The sequence below is a fragment of the Hypanus sabinus genome, chromosome 14 (genome assembly GCF_030144855.1).
Source record: "Hypanus sabinus isolate sHypSab1 chromosome 14, sHypSab1.hap1, whole genome shotgun sequence".
NCBI lineage: Eukaryota > Metazoa > Chordata > Chondrichthyes > Myliobatiformes > Dasyatidae > Hypanus > Hypanus sabinus.
This window is the reverse complement of record NC_082719.1, coordinates 85958473-85974329: the sequence shown is the minus strand read 5'-3', so window position 1 is coordinate 85974329 and position 15857 is coordinate 85958473. Positions and strand designations below refer to the sequence as shown.

The following is a 15857-nucleotide window of genomic DNA, read 5'->3' as shown; positions in this document are numbered from 1 at the left end:
GGTTATAATTACTGCCCTTCTCAGGCTTCCATTAATCCCTCAGCCGTTTCATATAGGGTAGTGCTGGGTCCGGAGTTGCCCCTCCGTCACTGGAAACTGCAGATTTCACTACATGATGAACCGAATAAGGGGTTATACTGTATATGTGTAACTAATTGGTAATTTTATGCCATTCTTCTGGATTTATTTAATTGTTGGAATATAATTTTTTTCCTGATTACCATGATGACACTTGAACTCGTATTTTCAGATCACTCGTGTAATAACTTCATCGCCACTCTCTCGCCATCCTTTTTCATTTCCAATCTCAGAATAAAAATCAGGTTTCTTAAGACGAACACCCGGTAAAATTTGTTTTTTCATGACAGCGCTACAGTGCAAGACATAAAAGATTGCTGTATGTTACAAAAATAACAAATAGTACCAAAAAAAAGAAATAAATGAGGTAGTCTTCACCGCAGTTCCAAAAACTGATGGCAATGATTAGGAAGCTGTTCTTAGGACTCTGAGTGTGGATTTTCAGGCTCTGGTGCCTTTTTCTGATGGTAGTAATGAAAAGAGGGCATAGTGAGGTTCCTTAATGAGGGATGCCACTTCTTGAAGCACTATCTCTTGAAGATATCCTCGATGGTGGGAGGGCTATTCCCCTTATGGAGTTAGCTGAGTCTGCTGCCCAGCCTCTTTCAAGCCTGTACATTGGAGTCTCCATACCAGGTAGTGAGACAACCAGGCAGAAAGCTTTCCATGGTGCTTCTGTAGAAATTTGCAAGAGTCTTCTGTAACATACCAAATCTCTTCAGACTCTTAATGAAGTGAAGCCACTGGTGTGCCTTCTTCATGATTGCATCAGTGTGTTGGACCTGGAACAGATCCTCTGAGATGTTTGATGCCAGAAACCTGAAGCTGCTCACACTTTCCACTGCTGACCCTCAATGAGAACTGGTGTGTGCACTCCTGATGTCCTCTTCCTGAAGTCCGTGATCAATTCCTTGGTCTTGCTGACAGTTGTGTGCAAAGTTGTAGTTGCTACACCACCCCACTGGCTGATCTACTGCACCTTACTCATGTATGCCTCTTCATTGGCACCTTAAAGCACCAAAGGGAAATTTCCCATACTTGGTAAGAGTGCTGTTAAAACTTGTGTGCTCTGTGGGAAAAGGAGCACATGAGTTTTCATTTATTCTGTGCCTCATCAATGGAAGCACAGGACAAAGTGTGGTACTAATAAAGAATCTACTGGAGAAATTCTGTGGGTCAAGTACCATCTTGTGTAGAGGTATTGAGGGTGATGGGTTGGAAGGAGTTGCCATTTTCAGGTCAAAACCCTGCATCAAGACTGAGAGTAGAGAGGGAAGATGGACTGCATAAAGAGGAGAGGAGTGTGGTGAGACAGGAGTCCACAGTGATTGGCAGACTGAGGATGGGGGAAAGATGATGAGCAGTTTACACCAGGTAGGAGATGGGTGAGCTGGAGTTGAGAGACAGTGGCAGATGAATCATAGATGAAGATAGACAAAGAGAACTATGTGAACTATTTGTGTAGTGGGTGGCTGCAACCTGGATGTGGAGGAGACACCAAGGACGGTGTTGGGGTTGGATGGGAATAGAGACAAAACTGGAAAAATTGGGTGAGGATTGGAAGGAGAGGGACTGACAGTAATTAAGTCAATCCAGCATGGCTACGGGACTTTCAGCCCAACAAGTCGATGCCAAACTTGCTGCCTACCTAGCAACTCTCAATTTCTTGCCTTTGGCCCATATCCCTCCAAGTGCCACCCCTACATGCACCTATCAAAGAGCTTTTTAAATGAAACTATTTTACCTGACTGGGCAGCTCAATCTGTATACCCACCACCTTCTAGTGAAAGAAGTTGTCTCTTAGGTCACCTTTAAATCTTTCCCCTCTCACCTTAAGTCTATGCTCTTAGTTTTGGATTCCCCTATCCCGAGGAAAAGACTGCCTCTCATAATTTTAAACACTTCTGTAAAGTCAGCCCTCATTCTTTGATGTTTCAAGGAATAAAGATTTTTCCTGTCCACCCTGTCTGTATAGCTCAGGCCTTCCAGCCCTGGCAACAGTCTTGTAAATCTTCTCTGCACTCTTCCAGTTTAATCATGTCTTTCCTATATCAGGGTGGCCAAAACTGTACACAGCCTCACCATTGATTTATACAACCGAAACGTAATATCTTTGTTCCTATATTCAGTGCCCTGAATGATGAAGGCAAGTGTGCTAAATGCCCTTTTCCCCACTCTCTCTACCTGTGATGCCACTTTCAACAATCCATTCACTTATACTCCCAGGTCCCTCAGTTCTATTACAGTCTCTACTGTCCTACCACCCATAGTATAAGTCTTACACTGGTTTGACGTTACAAAATGTATCACTTCATGCGTCTCTGTGTTGAAATCCATTTGACACTCTTACACCCACTTCCCTAACTGATCAAACTCCCCCTGTAATCCACAACACCTTTTTCATCAGCAAGACCTAATTTTGGTTTATCTGCAAACTTACTGAGCAATCCTTGTGTACTTGCAGCCATACCATTTCTACAAATAATAAATAACGGTCCCAACATTGATCCCTCCCACACACCACCAATCACTAGTCTCTGTGAAACAACCTTTAGCCACCACCCTGTTTCCTTCCTCCCAGCCAATTTGGAATGCACCTTACTATTCTAGACCAGCCTACCATGCAGGACCTTATCAAAGAACTTGCCAAAGTGTAAGAATTTCTCCCTTCTCTCCTAAGTGCTGGACGGTATTGTTGCCTATAACTGGAAAACTCTTTGTTCATGCTATAGGGCTGCAGACTATCCATGCGGAATGGGAGATGCTGTTCTTATAGTTTCTGTTGGACCTTACTGTTGCACTGGAGAAGGCTGAGGAAAGCAATCTGTGTGGAAATAAGAAGTGGAATTGAAATGAAATATCTAGATGCTCAGTCTGCTACAGGTTTCAGCATCTGCAGTGCCTTGCTTTTCTAGCATGGCAATAAACATGACATAAGAAACAGAAGCAGAAGTCATTTGACCCCTCATACTTGTGGAATCTTTTCCTCCACCATTAAGCACATCTGTAAGGAACACTGCCACAAGAAAGCAGCATCCATCATTAAGGACCACCAGGCTATGCTCTCTTCTCACAGCTGCCATTGGAAAGAACGTACAGGAGACTCAGGTCCCACACCACCATGCTCAGGAACAGTTACTACTATTCAACCATCGGGCTCCTGAACCAGTGTAGATAATTTCACTCACTTCAACTCTGAATTGATTTCACAACCTATTGACTCTTTCAAGGTCTCCCCAACTCATGTTCTCAGTATTCATTTATTGATTTGTATATTTATTGTATTTGCACAGATTGACTTCTTTTACACATTAGTTGTTTGTCAGTCTTTGTGTGTATTTTTTCTGTTGATTCTATTGTATTTCTTTATTCTACTGTGAATGCTTGCAAGGATGTGAATTGCAGGGTAGTATATGATGAGAGATACGCACTTTGATAATAAATTTATTTTGAACTTTGAATCTCACAAGCCTCAATTTCCTTAGTATCTGTAAATCTTTCAATCAGTTCGAGACTGAGCCTCCACAATCCTCTGGGATAATGAATTTCAAACATGCTCTAATTTGTGGTGAAGAAGTTTCTGTAAAAATACAATCTTCTTGTTTTGATACTTAACCATGGCACTCTAATCAAGAGAAGCTAGAATTCTACATCTACTCTATCATGTGACTGTTTAAGCATTTTGCGGAAAGAGAAGTCAATACTCTTCATCAGAATTGTGAAAGAGAGAAACCATTTGGTTAATTCATCATTAATGGACCCTCACCTTCTGAGGACCCTTGCCTTCTCGTTACTTCAGGAACCTGATGACCCACACTCTGCAATTTAAAAACAGCTTCTTTTGCTCCACCATTAGATTTCTGAATGGTTCATAAACACCTTCTTGTAATTCCTTTTTTTGCACTATTTATTTTTGAAATTTATGTTTTTTATGCCTTTGCTCCAGACTGCCACAAAATAACGAAATTAATATCATATGTCACTGATGCTGTCTGATTTTCTTTCTGATGCTGATTAATGGGGAATGTGGGGAAGGAATAAATAGAACAAATGAAATATTTCTGATAAGTGAGACCAAATCACTTAATGTGACGTTTAGAAAGATATAAATGCTTCTTTTATGTGTGATGTGTTGCTAACAGCAGAGCTGAGGTATATACTTAGACTACACTAATAGAATGAGAAAAACAGAACCAAAGCATTGTCAGGCAGAAATTGCCAGTTCTGATACACAAAGAAAAAAGTGAGTTATTTAAAGTTGGGTAATTTAATATTGAGCGTCTGGAAGAGGAACAATTTGTTAGTATATTTTTTCCAATCAGTGTATTAAATGCAATACCCTCAGCTGAAAAAGTACAAATGAAATACTTAGTAAAACCTGCTTGGGGCTTTGTATGGTGGGAAGGCATAAGGGCAGGGATAGTTATTGTACAGTATCTCCTGTGATTGCAAGAGAAATTGCCTTTAAGTGCAAGAATGGTAGGGAGAATCTACTCTTCCATCAGAAAAACTCAGAAGAATACAAGTCCAATCAACTTAATCTCTCCTGATGCTACAAACCTGCTGCACAAGAGGGTCCCATATAATTGGAGTAAAAACTCATAAATCATTTTGATGATGTAAGCAAACATACTCTTTGCCTTCACTTCCTAATTTATTGCTGTTAATGTTTAGTGATTTATGTACAACGATACCCTGTCTTACTAAACCTTACTAGACATTTAGCTCTCCCTTGTTTCCAGAAGTTTACTGTGTTTTGTTCTGTGAAGACGGATACAGAACATTTGTTTAATTTTCTTGTAATTTCCCTTTTTTCCAATATATTTTTCATTCATATGAATTTGTAAGACACCTACCTTAGCTTTAACTGCCTGCTCAGTAAATTTAGTAACATTATCTTGAGAATTTTACTATGCCAAATAAACATTCAAGACGTTTATTTTGTATATCAAAAAGTAAGCAGAGATAGTCCTAATTTGCTTTGTACAGTAATCCATATCTCATGAGCCAAACTAAAGAATACTTAGCTTTTTAATCTTTTCAGAAACTTTTTTTCCCAGTCTCATGTATTTCTGAAAAAGAACTTTTATATCCTGTCCTGAATAGCTCATTTTTCTGAAGTTATAAGTCATACAGAGTTCAGTTTCACATTCAGTCAAGATGAGCTCGCAGTTAGGAGATTTCTTTTTTAGAATACTATTCTCTCAACTGCCAGGAGCCTTGCTTGTTTAGGAAAAGACAATACATGACATTGACAATGAGAAACAGGTTGATATTACTGACTTTGGAGAAGTGACAAATTTGAGAAACAGGATACATAATTTGAAAGTTTGAAAATTGGGACATCTGCCTCCAGCATAGAAGTTGACATGGCATTTGGTCCTTCACCTGTGTGCACCTGTTTATATTAATCTCGTCTTCCAACTCTTGGCCAATGGCCTTCTCTGCCCAGGTGATCTGAGTGATCGTTGAGACACTTCTTAAATGCTGCTTGCAACTCTGACAGTACTCACCACTTTCTGGGTAAGAAAGGTCCACATCTGATCACCACTAAATATTTATTTGAGAGTAGTAAATTAGCTAATCAGGCAAAGCCAGAGAAAATAGGTAGTAGAAGAGGGATGTTATTCTGACTGCAGGTTAGACGACAATTGGTAGAGTTGTGAAATGCGAGGAGGCTGTCATAGGATTCAGCAGGGTATAGATCAGTTAGAAATGTGGGCTGAGGTGGAGTGTGAGGTGTTGCATTTGGAAGACAAAATTCAAGAGGAAAATATAGTTAAAATGGCAGAACCAGAGTCATAGACCCTCGTCCTAGTTCGATAACTTTTGAAGGTGTCAACACATCTAGAAACACAAACACAAGAAAATCTGAGGATGCTGGAAGTCCAAAGCAAAATACACAAAATGCTGGAGGAACTCAGCAGGCCAGGTTGCATCTATGGAAAAGAGTAAACAATTGACGTTTCAGGCCGAGACCCTTCATCAGGCCTGGAAAGGAAGGGGGTAAGTCAAAATAAGAAAGGGGGAAATGAAGGAAGAAGTACAACATGGCAGGTGCAAGAGTCAGAGGGCAGCAGAGATCACAGAGGAGGAGCAGTCAGGGAGAATTTTACTGAACTCCTGTCAAAGGGAAGATTTAAACTTCTTTAGGGTAGGCATCCCTGGAAGAGACTTCGCAGTAGTGTTAATTTCATAAACGTAAGAAAATCTGTAACACACACAAGATGCTGGAGAAACTCAGCAGGCCAAGCAGAATCTATGGAAAAAAGTAAATAGAGTCACCAGGTTCAGATATGGCCCAAGTGCGGAGTGAGAGACAGACTTTAATGCGAATAACGTTAATGGGAAAAGAAAACAATAAACACCAGGCCAAACAGGGCCATTAACTAAAACTCTCAAATGGAAAATGAAGCTTACACTGTGGCTGGAAAGAACACTAAACATAAAATGAATACCACTATTCTTCAGAGACAGTTGACTCGACTGTCCAATTTTTCAGGCAAGGCGGAATGCAAGCAGGCAGTGAAGCATTGCTGTGTCCAAGTTTCGACAGCAACTACAACAGAATGAATGGAGTTAAATACTATCACAATGAGATAATAATTATCTGACACCTTCATATTCACGAGCACAATTATTGTATCTGCTGCACTGCTGAATGCATGGTTGTGACAAACAGTCGATGTTTCAGGCTGAGACCCTTCATCAGGATTGGAAAGGAAGGAGGTAAGTCAGAGTAAGAAGGTGGTAAAGATTACATATGGGATACATGCCTTCATTGGTTGGAGTAGTGAGTGAAAAATCAGTGTCATTTTGCAGCTCAGTAAATCAATCATTTAAGCCACATTTGAAGCAATCATTAACAATTATAGGGAGGATATTGAGAGAGAGGGCCAAAAAGGTTCCCCAGAAATGTGCCTGGATTAGAGTTTAAACTATAAAGAGAGGTTGAACAAACTCAAGTTGTTTCCTTTGAAGCATCAAAGGCTGAGGGGTTACTTGATATATTAGAGGGCATACCTTTAATGTGACAGAGCAAATATTCAGAAGAGATCTATGAGGCATGTCTTTTGCAGAGTAAATTGTAGGTGCCTGGAATGTGCTGCCAGAGGAAGTGCTGGTAGCAGGTATGACAGTTACATTGAAATGGAATTTGGACAGGCACATGAGCAGGCAGGGAATAGAGGAATACATGCACACATTATGCAGACAAATATGGTCGGTATAGGCATCATGCACCGGAAGGGCCTATTCTTAAACTAGACTGTTCTGTGTTCTGTGACTTCAATTCCAAAAGTTGGTCTGAAGGCATTGGACCAAATGCTTTATACTTTCTCTCTAAAAAGAGCATCAAGATTCTCATGAGAAACAGGAGGTCATCACAGCACATAATCTTACATAATACTATTATAGCACTGAGACTTCTATTGGGACATTTATTTATTTATTGAGATACGGAGCAGAATAGGCTCTTCTGGCCCTTTGATCCGCGCTGCCCAGCAATTCCCTGTTATAACTTTAGCTTAATGATGGGATAAGTTACAATGACCAACTAACCTACCAATCACTACATGTTTTGACAATGCGAGGAAACGGGAGCACCTGGGGGAAACCCACGCTGTGAAGGGGAGAATGTACAAACTCCTTCCAGACAACAGCAGGAATTGAACCTGTGTGGCTGGTACTGTGAAGCATTGTGCTAACCACTACGCTACTGTTTCTAAAGTACGAGGGCAGAAAACAGTTGAATGTTTAAACTGGTTGATGGTAATTCTGCCCAATCATTCCTCAACTAACCAAGCACTTTTTAGATTGTTAAAAATATTTTTATGCATAGTAAAGATGCTCAGATTCTAGCATTGAGAACATTGGGTAATTTTCGCCCTCAAAAGACCAAGCAATAGTAAAGATAAGTGTAATACTGATGAGGACAAGTTCTCAGTGATATTTGGTTTGGCACCTATGTACAGTATACACTGGTGATAGGTGATCACCTCTGATAATGTTCCAAACTTAGCAACAGTTATGATGCTGTTAGGTTTTTCTTGTTAAAAGAAGGATAAAGAGCTAAATATATCCTATCTGTGACCTTACAAAAAACTTTGATGTGTGGTCCTAAAAAATCTAATCTCAGATAAAATGTAATATATTAATATACAATATCCTCATAACTGAGATAATAGCCTTCTAAACAGGAACAGCATACAAGATGCTAGAGGAATTCAGCAAGTCAGGCAGCATCTGTAGAGGGAATTAACAGTCGATGTGTCAGACTGAGATACTTCATCAGGACCTGATGAATGGCCTCAGCTCAAAAGGTCGACTGTTTATTCTCCTCCATTGATGCTGCCTGACTTGCTGAGTTACTCCAGTATTTTGAATGTGTTGCTCAAGATTTCCAGATCTGCAGAATCTCTTGTGTTTATTCTAAACAACATATCTTGTAACTGGGTACATCTTAAGCATTCGCTGTAATTAATATTTACAATTTATGTTATGTCTGTTTTATTAATGGATTTTTGATTATTAGGATATGGTACTAGGCAGTCAGTTCTGTCGAAGGGTTTTGGTGTGGAATGGCAATTGTTAACGTCAATTGTACTTTTTCCCATAGATGCTACCTGGCCTGCTGAGTGCCTCCAGTATTTTGTATGTGTTGCTCGGATTCCCAGCATCTACAAATCTTCTCTTGTTTGAGGGAAGGGCAGATGATGCTTTATATATTGGGAAGGTTTGAAGAGGAAATAATGTATGGACGCTTTAACTATAGTTTTAGAGATATTAGAATATTGATCCATTATTTGATGTAAGCATTGAAAGTAGATTAGATAAATATTTGTACTACTAAATTGATTAATTTTATATTAATATCCAGGACATGCCCCCTTCTCATTACTATCATCAGGTAAGAGGTACAGGAACCTAAAGACCCACATACAACATTTTAGGAACATTTTCTTCCCCTCTGCCATCAGATTTCTGAACAGTCCTTGAACTCATGAACACCACCTCACTATTCTTCTTTTGCACTACTTATTAATTAATTTTTATTGCAACTTATAATAATTTGTTGTGCTTACATTGACCTGCTTCCAGAAAGCAACACAATTCATGTCTTATGTCAGTGGCAATAAATCTAATAATTACTTGACTCTGATTCTAATAATTTATCTTCCGAGTAGATTAACATCCAGCCGCAAACACCAGCTGCTAAGTTGATATCAAAGAAGTACAAGAAGGTAAGTAGGCTTAATAATTTCTGTTCATTGAAAATGAACACTTTAGTATCATTTGTCTAAATAACTAGTAACATTACAATGCTGCCACAGTTATTTGGAAATACCAATGTACCATTTAAATTTGGGACCAAATAAGATTGTAAATAAGAAATAGAGAAAACTTGTAAAAAGTAAAAACATTGGAATTTAATGGTTCTGCAACTGTTTTTCAGTTAACAAAGGACAATTTTGAGCTGGCTGCTTTTATTTCATCTTAGAATCACCCTGAAAATTTATTCACTGTGTTGATGTTAGTGTGTCTTTACTGATGCTTTGCTGCACGCTTGAGTGCTCGGTGGAAGGTGCTGATGCTTTTTTGATGGTGGGGGTGGGGGAGTCGTTGCCTTGCTGTTGCTTGTGTGTGGGAGGGAGAGCTGGGGGGGGGCTTTGGGGTTCTAACATTTTAACTGTCATTCATTCTTTGAGGCACCCTGTTTTCATGGATGTCTGCAAAGAAAAAGAATTTCAAGATATATATTGTGTACATTTCTCAGACATTAAATGTACCTGTTGAAACCTATTGAAACTATATCACTTTAGGTTGCTTGCCTAGGATGTGGGACATTTTTGTTTGTTCTCTAACCCTCAGTTGTTTAGCTTACACTGCTAGAAGTGGATTTTGTTCTGAGATGAGGGAGTTATTTCATGAAGAGAGTGGTTCACTAATATACACTTCATTTTAGAAAAATAGAAGAGTACCTCATTGAAATATAAAAGATTTTGAGAGAAATTGATAGTATAGATGGTATGAGGGTTTCCTTTGATTGGAGAGTCCAGCAGGGGTTCCCAACCTTTTTTATGCCATAGACCCCTACCATTAACTGAAGGATCTATGGACCTCAGGTTGACAGCCCCTGATCTATAGATAAAGGTAATGTGATTAGGCTCATTAATAGTTCAGAATAGACTAGGTGGGCAAAAGGGCCTGTTACTTGTCTGTAGTGTTCTATGACTCTAATCACACCAAAGATAAGGAATAATAATTTCAGACAAATGTGAAAGGAATTTTTTTGATTACTGTGTAATGAGTCTACTCAAAGAGTTATGGATGCTTAGTCATTAAGTATATTCAAGGCTGAATATAAGAGCCTGATAGGGTTTGAATAGTAAGTGGTTTTATTGGGTGATAGAAAAAACTGGGAGGTTCAAGTGTCTTATTGTTAGTTATTTTTCTTATATTCCTTGGAGAAAGAAGAAACAGCTATCAGTGGCATTTTCATGGAATATTTCTCCAAAGTGATTTTGGTTTTTGGAGGACTGAGATGCAAGGTAACTTTGCTTTACAAAGGCCTAGATAGACCTGCATACTGCTTGTCACATTGCAGTTCACTACACATTGCCCCTTACTGCCCAAAGTTGGCATACTTAAGAATATTTATTGCGTAAAATCTTCTCCCCCTCACTGATCAGCTGCTTTTCAGCCACATACTATGCTGCGCCCGGTATCCTAGCAGCCTTCATGGCTCATTCATGGAATTATAGACCAGTTAGCCTGACATCAGTGGTGGGGAAGATGCTGGAGTCAATTATAAAAGATGAAATAACGGCACATTTGGATAGCAGTAACAGGATTGGTCTGAATCAGCATGGATTTATGAAGGGGAAATCATGCTTGACTAATCTTCTGGAATTTGTTGAGGATGTAACTATGAAAATGGATGAGGGAGAGCCAGTGGATGTAGTGTACCTGGACTTTCAGAGAGCCTTTGATAAGGTCCCACATAGGAGATTAGTGGGCAGAATTAGAGCACATGGTATTGGGGGTAGGGTACTGACATGGATTGAAAACTGTTTGGCAGACAGGAAACAAAGAGTAGGGATTAATGGGTCCTTTTCAGAATGGCAGGCAGCGACTAATGAGATACCGCAAGGCTTGGTGCTGGGACCGCAGCTATTTACAATATACATTAATGATTTAGATGAAGGGATTAAAAGTAACATTAGCAAATTTGCAGATGACACAAAGCTTGGTGGCAGTGTGAAATATGAGAAGGATGGTAGGAGAATGCAGGGTGACTTGGACACGTTGGGTAAGTGGGCAGATGCATGGCAGATGCAGTTTAATGTGGATAAATGTGAGGTTATCCACTTTGGTGGCAAGAACAGGAAGGCAGATTACTATCTGAATGGTGTCAAGTTAGAAAAAGGGGAAGTACAACGAGATCTCGGTGTCCTTGTTCATCAGTCACTGAAAGTAGGCATGCAGGTACGGCAGTCAGTGAAGAAAGCTAATGGCATGTTGGCCTTCATAACAAAGGGAGTTGAGTATAGGAGCAAAGAGGTCCTTCTGCAGTTGTACAGGGCCCTGGTGAGACCAGACCTGGAGTATTGTGTTCAGTTTTGGTCTCCAAATTTGAGGAAGGACATTCTTACTATTGAGGGAGTGCAGCGTAGGTTCACGAGGTTAATTCCTGGGATGGTGGGACTGTCATATGTTGAAAGATTGGAGCAACTGGGCTTGTATACACTGGAATTTAGAAGGATGAGAGGGGATCTGATTGAAACATATAAGATTATTAAGGGATTGGACTCACTAGAGGCAGGAAACATGTTCCTGATGTTGGGGGAGTCCAGAACCAGAGGCCACAGTTTAAGAATAAGGGGTAGGCCATTTAGAACAGAGTTGAGGAAATACTTTTTCACCCAGAGAGTTGTGGATCTGTAGAATGCTCTGCCTCAGAAGGCAGTGGAGGCTAATTCTCTGGGTGCTTTCAAGAAAGAGTTAGATAGAGCTCTTAAAGATAGCAGAGTCAGGGGATTTGGGGGAAAGCAGGAAAGGGATACTGATTGTGGATGATGAGCCATGATCACAGTGAATGGTGGTGCTGGCTCAAAGGGCTGAATGGCCTACTCCTACAACTATTTTCTATTTGTCCTGCACAAGTGGCTAGTACGGTTATTTTAGCCAAGCTGTCAATGCTCCAGCTGGCTAGGTTCTAACTTCTGACTCTTTTAAAACCATCTTTAAAACATGCCACTTTGTCTTCATTCATGTCTTCTAGTTTCTATGTTTGTTACCAGTTGTCTTTTTATTATATTCCATCGTAATTCTTCAAAAGATTTTTGACTCAAAAGATGGCATAAATGTAAATAGTTTTTTTATATTAAAGAAATGAAGAGTGACACCTAAAGAAATGAAGAGTGACACCTCATGCCTTGTATTTTAGAGGTTATATTGGGTAAAAATTCCATCAGTGTTTCTCTGAAAAGTAATTATTTTTATAGGATGAAGATGACATAACTGAGATGGGAGATGGAGATGAGTGGAATTTAGGAAAGACAAATCTAATCAAACCTGCTGATCAACTGGATCTCACTGAACAAGTAAGTAATATTTTATTATCAGTTTTCAATAATATTCCATAGAAACTTATGCATAACTATTTACTTTTCTTTCAGAAATGACATCTGAATTGTTACTGAAGTTAAATCTTTACCACATATTGCAATTAGAACCATAGAACCATAGAACACCACGGCACAGTACAGGCCCTTCAGCCCTCCATGTTGTGCTGACCCATATAATCCTTAAAAAAAGTACTAAACCCACACTACCCCATAACTCTCCATTTTTCTTTCATCCACGTGCCTGTCCAAGAGGCTCTTTCTTAATTCTCATATGTTAATTTTCCTGAATGATTGAGTTCACAAATGTATAAAACTCTATAAAACTTGAGTTCAATTACAAATTAACTCTTCTCAGGCTTCCAACCGGGTACAGGTATCGACTTTAACCAGTGTTTCAATGACAAACTCTGTATTCTTTATCAGGGGTGATACCTAGGCACATCTAGTCCGGTGGTATATATAGCCCCGTCGTCCGTTCCTCCTTATTGATTACTCCTTAACCAATCAGGTTTCCATTGTTCCACCTTGTTTACAATTGATTTCCAGTTCTTACTTTAGAGTGAGACCTTCATTTTTGCTAAAATTCTTATTTGCTATCGCTTCCTTCACCAGGCGGTCGCAAAAGCCACTATCGTGGCACAGTATCGTGGCACAGCTACACCTCCTATGCTCCTTGATGCAGGTTTCCACCACGTGCCCCTTTGGCTAATATACGTATGCTGCTCCACATTCACAGATTATGTTTAGTGTACTGTGTTCAATTCTAGTTACCTCATTATAGAACGTATGTAGAAGCTTTAGAGAGGATGCAGAGGAGATTTACCAACATCCCAGCTGGATTAGAGAACATGTTTTATGAGGAAAGATTGAGCAAGCTAAGTCTTTCCACTTTGGTGTGAAGGAGGACAGGTGTTAAGATGATAAGAGGCAGAGATAGAGTGGATAACCAGCTCCTTTTTCCCAGAGAATGGCTAATATGAGAGGACATACTTTTAAGGTGACTGGAGGAAAGTATAGGGGGATGTCTGAGGTATGTTTTTTTTCAGAGAGAGTGTTAAGTGCATGGAATGTACTGCTTGGGTAGTTGTGGAGGCAGATACATTAGATACATTTAAGAGAGTTGGATAGGCACATGGATGATAGAAAAATGAAGAGCTATGTGAGAGAGAAAGGTTAAACTATTCTTGGTTAAATGGTCAGCGCAAAATTATGAACTGAAGGCCCTGTACTGTGCTGTATTATTCTATGTTCTATATACCATTATGAAGCTTTTTTCAACACCCATGCCCATTTAGGAACAACAAGGAAATTGGTGAAATAATAATATAGTGGATTCCAGTTAATTGGGCCATCAGTTAATCAGGACAACTGCTTATTTTGGACAACTCTTAAAGAACAAAAATTAATCAAGTAAATAGCCAGGATTCCCTTCATTTATTTGGGATACTATGCTGTTCAATTGGGACAGGAGACTTGCTGAACAGTATAATACACTTGTGTGGCCATTAGACAGTATAGTTTTTAAATAACCTGATTTGCATGTTCAAAAAGCAGTGATTTTTGTTACTGACAGTCAGTGAGGAATAAGCAGTAGGGAGATTGCAACAGGAATCTGCAAACTGCTCATTGTGGTTTCAAGCATTCAGGTTTGGAGATGCCAGAAACAGCTGGGAGTGAAAATGGAACTTAAGTACTTCAAAAAGTTAGGAACTTCGAGGAATTTGAAGGTGTCAACAATCAACTTGAATGTGGCAATGAAAATCGAGGATGCAACCATTGAATGCATTGTATGAAGGCGGTCTATAATCTACACCAGGTGTCTGTACTGATTTGGTTAATTTACAATCAAAAGAATGTGACGGCATATTTGGCATTAATTCCTCCATCAATAACTATTAAGAACTAATACACAGTTTTATAGCACATTAATAGTATTGATAGTGTTCCAATTTATTTTATATTTCATTTAAATATATATTTTTTAAAACAGTAGTTTGTCTTTTTTATTCCTTTTTAATAATTGTTGACTCTTTAGAAAATATTTGCAAGTCTCTTTCTTAAAGGGCTGTGGGAAATGTATTTTCTTCTGTGACCAATGTAAAAATATTCTTTATAAGCAAGAGAATACTGCAGATATACAGACAAGGTGTTGAAAGTACAGTCAGATCAGTTATATTCCTGTTAATTGGCTCAGCGGCTCACAAGGCCAAATGGCTTTCCCTATTCTTGATACATAAATTCACATATCAGGAAATGGAATGTTAGTTATTCATACCCTCATTATTAAATTAAACAAATCACTGCTTGAGATATTATCAATGACTGCTCACACTCCCAGAAGCAAACAATTACTCTCCACATATTGTTACCATCTGCTTTATTTCTGTTATTAATGGTGCTGGATAATGGGAATTTCAGACTTAATTGCAGGAAAGATGCAATAAACTTACAACAATTGAATATTAACAACTACTATAATCAAAATTTCACTAAGGGCCTACTTCAGAGACAGTTTGCAGAGGTTTGATTGGAGTTGTTTTGCAACATAATATTGCTGATTGTTTGACCCATGCTCTATTTGAACCCAGCTCCTTCTTGGAATATGTGGTCAGTATATGTTGCTATTTATTTTTATTTTTAATATATAAATTCTGATTCTTGCTTAGGAACTAAAGGAAGAAATTACTTGTGTTCTTACTGCCAACAATCCACATGCTCCTCAAAACATTGTGAGATACAGCTTTAAAGTGAGTAATGTATTTCAGTAAGTTACAATATTTCAGAAAGAAACTTTCTATATTTATGTATATTCTGAGGTGTTCAATGAAAAATTCCATCATCAATTTTGGTAGAGAACAATAAACTATCTGTGCAACTATTCTATGTCGTTAAAAAGTTGTCAAAAAGAAAATTTCTTCATGAAAGCATGTGATGGTCATGAAATTGATCCATTTAGCACCATTTGGCACTAGGTGTGTCAATTATTTCAAATCTTATTAGATTCCTAGAGCTGCCAGATTCTTCTTGTGATGTGACCAGAAATGGGCACTATAAGTTAAATATGGCCTAACCAGAACTTTATACACCAGTAACTTGACTTACAAACTTTTATATCCATTCCCTTAAAGACTGAAGTCCATTATGACATTC

General features: G+C 38.9%; 1 protein-coding gene across 1 annotated transcript in view; it reads left to right on the top strand.

Annotated features, from left to right (window-relative positions):
- Nucleotides 1-15857, top strand: part of dnai1.2 (dynein, axonemal, intermediate chain 1, paralog 2) — a 149686-nt gene that overhangs the window by 1191 nt on the left and 132638 nt on the right. The window contains exons 3-5 of the mRNA XM_059989591.1: nt 9264-9320; nt 12585-12683; nt 15374-15454. Coding sequence (XP_059845574.1) covers nt 9264-9320; nt 12585-12683; nt 15374-15454 — 237 coding nt within the window. The remainder of the gene's footprint in view (nt 1-9263; nt 9321-12584; nt 12684-15373; nt 15455-15857) is intronic.